General features: G+C 42.2%; 1 protein-coding gene across 1 annotated transcript; it reads left to right on the plus strand.

Moving 5' to 3' along the window:
* Positions 1-2582: 2582 nt before the first annotated feature.
* On the plus strand, positions 2583-4673 carry LOC147454394 (UDP-glycosyltransferase 74D1-like). The gene is made up of 2 exons (XM_086516369.1): positions 2583-3281; positions 3372-4673. The coding sequence occupies exons 1-2, from the start codon at positions 2669-2671 to the stop codon at positions 4358-4360; spliced, it is 1602 nt and encodes a 533-aa protein (XP_086372495.1). The 5' UTR covers positions 2583-2668; the 3' UTR covers positions 4361-4673.
* Positions 4674-7824: the final 3151 nt, after the last annotated feature.

The following is a 7824-nucleotide window of genomic DNA, read 5'->3' on the forward strand; positions in this document are numbered from 1 at the left end:
GCTCATAGAGTTGCATCAAAAAAACTTTGGAGTAGCCAATTCATGATTAAAAGAAGTTAAGGCTCTTGAAAAAGAAACATATTACCCCCTCTAGCGCGTGCATGTGGGACTAGTGAAGTCAAATGAGTCACATCAATCCGTCTTTTCTGATAACCCCCCTACATGTGAGGGGTTACCTAACTACACTTCATACATGACCCTCCACACTATCTCATGACACGGGCAATCTCAAATGGCAAACGGTTGTTGGATACACAATCCTAAATTGAAAAGTTTAATAAATTCAAGTAGGCTTGTAAATTTGGGGCAGTGCATGTCCCACGTTGAACCCACGACCTCCCCGTAGTGAGCCATATGCTCTAACCAATATGCCAGCATGCATTCATTAAATATAGAGGATTTGGGTATGTCATATTGTAAATGCCCATGTGATGTAATAATGAGGATACATGAAGACATGTGCACCCGTTATTTGTCATATATTTAAGAGCCCAATCTCGCCAAGACCTTACAAGGCTACAACGCAAAGAGCATGCACTATAACTGTGCATTATTTGCACGCATTTTTATCTTTGTCAATGATAGCTGGTTGTGGAAAAATATGTGGACATAACAACAATTCCAAAATAAGGGCCTTGACATACAACCACCAGTCACAATCAAGACAATTCTGATATGTGAGGTGAAGCGCTACAAATATTCTCCATTATTCAAAATTTTGTAGGGATTGCAGTGCAAAGCTGCCCCCATTCCCCCCTAATGATCCATAAAAACGCTTTACTTTTGTGTGGCAACATAGTTAGAGAGCAAGCCCCTAGGTGGGACATGGCTCTAGCTAACATATGCATGAAATATATACTTATGAAATCATTGCTCCACTTTTATCCTCGAGGTTTTATCTTCCTGTCATTGTGCCCACAGCCCACCAAGTGCTACTACTTGAGTGCGCAGAGAAACCTGCTTTTGCAAGGCTTATGGGACCACCATCTTACAAACTTTTTACTACAGATGTCTTGTTGACGTCCTCTCTAGGTTTGCTATTCTCATAGTTGACGTCTTTTTGTTTTCCTTTGCAAGAGACTCTCTCTCTCTCTCTCTCTCTCTCTCTCTCTCTCTCTCTCTCTCTCTCTCTCTCGTCTCACAGACACACACGTGCGCACGTACACACACACACACACACACACAACAATGATAATCTATATGTATTCTATAACTGCAGAGGGACTTCTCTTTACGTGTGTCAAAGTATGCGAGATGAAAGCTAAATTCCAAAAATGAGAGAAGCTCCTGTGCACACGATAAAGAGGGGGAGAGAGAGAGGCCGTTGAAGGTGGTTGGTCATACTCGTTCTATTTAAAGGACCACATTTGAGTTCTAAGTGCAGTCTCGTAGAAGAGAGGCTTCTCTCTCTCTCTCTCTCTCTCTCTCTCTCTCTCTCTCTCTCTCTCTCTCTCTCTCTCTCTCTACACACACACACACACGCCCACACACACACAAATACGGAATGGGCACCGAAATCATGAGTAAACTGCTGGAAAATCACAGACTCCCTTTGACTACCCCCCTCCATGTGGAGGGTACCTAACTACACCTTATACATGAACCTCCACACTATCTCACATGGACAACTTTAAATGGCAAATGGTTTACCAATACACACTCCTAAATTTGAAAATTTTAGAAATTTTGAACAGGCTTGTAAATTGGGGGCAATTCACGTTCCATATCTTGAACCCATGACCTCTCCGCAAGGAGCCTAATGCCTTGACCAATATGCCTACATGCATTCATTGAAATATAGGGGATTTGGGCATGTCATATTGTAAATGCCTGTTCGAGGTAGTAATGAGGATACACGAGGAAATGTGCACCCGTTATTTGTCATATATCTAAGAGCCCCATCTCGCCAAGACCTTACAAGGCTACAACCCAAAGAGTGCATGCACTGTAACTGTGCATTAATTGCACGCCTTTTTATCTATGTCAATGATAGCTGGTTGTGGAGAAATCTGTGGACATAGCAACAATTCCAAAATAAGGGCCTTGACATACAACCATCATTCACAATCATGACAATTTAGATATGTGAGGTGAAAAGCTACAAATATTCTCCATTATTCAAAATTTTGTAGGCACTGCAGTACAAAGCTGCCCCCATTCCCCCTAATGCTCCGTAAGCACGCTTTACTTTTGTGTGTGACAATGTACTTACAGAGCAAACCTCTAGGTGGGACAGGGCTCTAACTAACATATGCATGAAATACATAATTATGCAAGTCTTTTTGCAACTAGGCCAACTTTGCATCGTTGTTGTGCGCGCATAGAAACTTGCTTTTGCATGACTTATGGGAACACCATCTTACGAGCTTTTTACTACAGACGTCATGGTAGGGAGAGGATTTGTGTTTTGTCCTGTTGGCGTCCTCTCTAGGTCTGCTATTCTCACAGTTGACGTCTTTTTTGGCAAGGCTCTCTCTCTCTCTCTCTCTCTCTCTCTCTCTCACACACACACACACACACACACACACACACACACACAGCTATGATAATTTTATTTAAAGTACCACATATGACTTCTAAGTGCAATCTCGCAGAAAGGCCTCTTTTTTCTCTCTCTCTCTCTCTGTCTCTCTCGCCCGCTGAGCCGCTCTCTCTCTCTCTCTCTCTCATGGGTACCGAAATGATGAGTAAACTGCTGGAAGATCACAGCCTCCCTCTTCTGCAGCCACCTCTGGAGATGGAGCATGACGAACTTCATGTGGTGATGGTGCCCTACCCTCTGCAGGGCCACATCAACCCCATGATGCAGTTTGCCAAATCCCTCATCGCCAAGCACAGCGTCAGAGTCTCCTTCATCAACATCAAACACCACCACGACCGCATTCAAAAGGCACGCTCCGGTGCCCTGTCGTCAGCGAAAGCCACCAGCACCAATGGCAAGCTTCAATTCTTGTGTGTAGACAATATTGGGTTGCCTGAAGATTTCAACTACACAGACCTCGGCTCCAACCTTCGTCAATTCCATGTCGCCTTAAATTTGAGCATAGGAGATCCCTTGAAGGAGCTTCTTCAAAACTTGCAGCAGAGCAGACCACCCATCTCTTGTGTTGTGTTTGGGTCCTTTTGCCCCCAGGCTCACACAGTCTCTGCGGAGCTCGGATTTCCGAGTTTCTTCTTTTGGACTCAATCGGCCTCGGTGTTGTCCATGTACTACCATGCCCCTTTGCTGGAAGCCAAGGGCTTCTTTCCTTATTGTCAGCAAGCAGCTGCCATTGATCTAGGTAAGTAGCTTCTCTTGCACTTTCTGTAATGCACAGATATGTAGGAAAAATATGTGCTCATGCTTTCCGGCCTGTTCCATTATATCACAGATCAACACATCGTCGAAGAGCACGAGACGTCCCCTCATGATGAGACTGATTTTAGGCTGGTGTCGTATGTTCCTGGTGTGCCTCCTCTTCATCCCTCAAGTTTCCCTACATTACTTCATATCGATAGCATCTCTGACCCAGCATTTAACTCCATACGAGAGCAGTTAGCCATCCTTCCAAGCTGCCAAGGAGTAATTGTCAACTCATTTGAAGAGCTTGAGAAGGATGCTTACCGGGCGTTGCAAGAGGAGCTCCCCATTCCAGTCTCATTTGTTGGCCCCCTAATTCCATCTGCTTTCCTGCAAGACGGCGATGCAAAAGATACGAGCGTCGGAGCGAGTTTTCTTGATGAGAAGTTCGAGTGCATCGAGTGGCTCGATTGCCAAAGAGAGCGATCTGTCTTGTATGTCTCTTTCGGGAGCTTGTTTCACCCGTCTGCTGAAGATCTTGTAAGCATTGCCGATGGAATCAAGGAAAGCAAGCAACCCTTTCTTTGGGTCATAAGGCCTAAATCATCTCTTTTGGATGTAGCTGAAATTCTGCCAAAGGGCTTTATAGATGACACTAAGCAGAATGGGCTAATCATTCCATGGGCTCCACAAGTGCAAGTGCTTTCGCACCCATCGATTGGCGCATTTCTCACTCACTGTGGATGGAACTCTACGCTAGAGAGTATGACCATGGGGGTGCCTATGATCCCTTGCCCTGTCAAATCAGATCAGCCCACAAACTCCACATATGTGTGTGATGTTTGGAAGATTGGAATGGCCCTCAAGAGGCATGATGATGACACAATAAGAAGCTTGGATGTAGAAAAAGTGGTGAAAATTGTTTTACGGGAAGAAGATGGAAAGGAGATGAGGAAGAGAGCTATTGAGCTCGGAGAAGCTGCGAGGAGGGCAGCAGGGTTTTCACCAGCAGGGTCTTCTTACATCCACATGCAGCAGTTAATTAAATTTGTCAGCAACTATAATAAAAGTGCAAGCTGATCATTATAAAGCTACATTTAACCCCTGCATATTTCTAAAAAAGAATCTTGGACGCACCTGAAGAGCCAAATTCTTGCAATAGAAATGGATCACAAGCAAATGCTGCATTTTCTGATTGTATCATCCAATGTTGCCAGAGCTGAAATTAAACAATTAAGTGTAGTCTAATAGATTGTAGCTAACTACAGAAATTCTTGCGGAAGCGGTGCATGTCTATTTGTGCTGCAGGCATTACTCATCCATGAGAACACAATTACTGACTACTGTATCCTCTTCCATACAAAGTAAAATTACAAACAAGCATTAAGACCTTGATTCGTGTGGATGTCACAAAGTATTTGAAAAACAATAAACTTTAGTAATCATTTGATTGTTTGTTAACCCAATATAATTTGCAAAACATATTTTAGCTAGGTCAAAAGGCAAAGAAACATTATGGCCATACAAAACACGAATTGCTTTGCTTCACATGTGTGTAAATTATAATAGTAATTTATACATCTATGTCTCACACAAAGATAATTTAAATAGGTTTTTAAGGTAGTCATCTATAGAGGACCCTTGCAGAGTACAACAAAGACGAAGACTAGAGCCACGAAAAGCTTATAATTTAATAGCGTTGAGGAAATGTATGTGTGGACAAGCCCTACGTGGCATAACTCTACGAATCAAGAGAGTACAAGGCTACATTGCAATGCCACAGTCAGACCTGAAAATTGCAGGGCACCCTTACCCATCCTAAGGAAGGAAAATTTTCAAGAGTGCCCGTCCCATGGGAAGGGTTGTTTGGCATTTTCGACCTTCAAACCGAAGGGAAAATTTTCCCTACCCTTCCGATCAAATCTTTACCAAAATCCAATTTTTTCACATGTGTTTTCAAACAATTGTAACTTGTAAAGAAAGTTCTAAAGTACAATGAGAAAGGGTGCACTTTGAAAACATTGCACCTCGGTACTAAAAATCATTTCCTACAAGATACACAATGAGTAAGAGAAGTAGTAAGCTATAAATGGAACATGCAAATATTTGGAACTTGAAATGTCTTGTAATGCAGCTGCGTTGACAACATCATACATCTTGGAATTTGTTGGATGTACCCTTTGCTAGAATTGTAACAATTAAGAGTCTCCCCTCGAGTTACAGACCTTCCATTGTTGAGCTCATGAAGTTACCGCTATCGCTATTCTCTCTGTGAAGCTAGGGTAGACATCTCTTCAAACTTCCAACTTCCAAGTTCCCTCTAAGTCGTTCTCGTCTCCTAAGAATCACCAATGAAAAACAATAAGATCCTTATAACATTATATACATAAATTGTAGCATCCTAATCATCAGACATGGTGCCATCTTAAACATGATGAAGTGATAAGTATGGGTTCGTATAAATAGGCTTTGGGAGCATGCCTAGCAAACCAGGAGGCTAGCACTATGTGAATGAGTGTTACCGTTCTCCGAGCGATTTTTTCCGAGCAATCCTAGTTTCCGAGCAGGTCTTTGTGGAAGGGTACTCCGTAGAAAACCACTCCTATTAGACAAGGTGGTCTTTTATGCAGCTATCCATGAAAACAATGTAACTATGCGCTTGAAAAGGACATAGAGAACTTCACCTACAAGAGGATACATGCTGCATTGATTAATACAAATGGAATGCCTAAATCAATTGTTTATTTATATACACCCTAATCTCATGTCTATAGAGAGAGAGAGAGAGAGAGAGAGAGAGAGAGAGAGAGAGAGAATGCTAGACTGCAACAATAACAATACACATTTAAATGGAAGACCCCTGGATACTAAATTTTTGTTATCAAAAAGACATAACAGATTATAGCTGAAAATAAGGATTTCATGTACGATCAATGAAACAAAATGTAACAATAATTTACAATGATTCACTCTGTCAAAACAAAAAGTAAAAACAATGATGGCAATATACTCCAAGCTTCATAGCAAAATGTATGCTCTTTGATTTTATATTGCTATAGTTTTCGATCCATTAGATAGTAGCGAAAGAGGCATCTCCGTATCGATGTAAAATATACACCAAAAAGTTTCTAGTTGTTGCTTGGTCGCGATTTGCATCTCAAAAAGACCAAAAAAATCAGTTGGCTTTAATGCTCACACACATGATTGTCAAATTGTGACATTGCAGCGTCTGCCACTAAGAGCCTGAAATAATTCGACTTTTGTGAGAGCTGCCTGGTGAATGAACTCGTGAGATGATGAATCCAATCCCAATATTTGCAAATACACGTAGTACACGTGCTTACATGGCATGTATGTCAAGCGCTTGCTTTCTCTTTTCAGAAATCCCTCACACGTGCAACGAGAAAACTCGCCCAGAGTCACTGAGTAGTTGACACCTAATGCTCGCGAGCCTTCAGTACTTACGTAGAAAATATGAGACTCATTGCATAAAACAATGGCCTCACGAACCAGTTGCGCAGACAAGGTTCTTCCTTTTTGATGCTAACCTGGAACTCTTTGGTCAAATTTGCTCTCCACTTAACAAGCTTACCATCTCTAAATTTTGGCCGAAAAGAACTAAGCGCTTGCAAAGAGCTCGATGTTGCATTTGCTGTAGTTGATTTGATTGAGCTTTTACCTGATTCAAGTGAGATTCCATTTTCCTCCAGGATTTGTTTCTCTTGTGGTTGCAACAAAGTTCCCTCATCCACTGGCCACACTCCTGGAGCAGGTCCAATCAAGCCAACAACATGGTCCTCATCAACCTCCCAAGAGTGTGTTGGGGATGAGTTATAGAACCAAATAAACCCCCCCACAAGACCTCCAGGATACTTCCTTCGACCCCAAAAGCAAGGTGCAGGTACTCCATCTTTGCTATTATCAATCCCTGCATTAATGTATGCTCCACATCTTCCACTTTGCCCTGGTAATCGTCCAAAACAAGTCATTTTCTTTCCTTGTTCGGTTCTTCTGATAGCCCACACTGTCTTTGGAATCCTCCTCTCCACATATTCTCCTTTTCTCTCACCTTCTGGTTTATTTTTGTAACTATGACCCTCAGTAACAGTTACAAATTCTGGCCTATGACTATCCTCTTCTAGGATCTCTCTTAGATCAACCTGCAGTGGTCGCTTTGCACGCACACTCCGTTTACACATTGCAGAATGTTGCATCTCCGGAGACTGAATCCCCATTTCAACCATAGATGAATGAGCAAGATCTGCTAGTTTTCTATTCAATGTCCGGCTTGTATTTTGACTACTGAATCTCTTTGCCATATCTTGTATTCCAGGGCCTGTCCCAACATGAATACCTTTCAAGAATGCATTACACTTTACACTTTGCAAAATAGCCATTGACATGTCAAATCCTGTGGCCTCATAAAGGGATATCTGGCTTTTAAAACCAACTCCAGCACGCATACTTGCATGTTTAGCCTCTGCTAGATTAGTGGTTGGCACAAAAATACCTGACTCATCTTGACTCACAAACCAAGATCCCCA

The sequence above is a fragment of the Adiantum capillus-veneris genome, chromosome 7 (genome assembly GCF_014529385.1).
Source record: "Adiantum capillus-veneris isolate H3 chromosome 7, ASM1452938v2, whole genome shotgun sequence".
Classification (NCBI taxonomy): Eukaryota; Viridiplantae; Streptophyta; class Polypodiopsida; order Polypodiales; family Pteridaceae; genus Adiantum; species Adiantum capillus-veneris.

What these genes read in the sequence shown, in the direction of transcription:
- LOC147454394 (XM_086516369.1), top strand. Translation starts at nt 2,669, where the DNA reads ATGGGTACCGAAATGATGAGTAAACTGCTGGAAGATCACAGCCTCCCT. An exon ending in AGCAGCTGCCATTGATCTAG is followed by an intron (nt 3,282 to 3,371) that starts GTAAGTAGCTTC and finishes ATTATATCACAG; the next exon opens with ATCAACACATCGTCGAAGAG.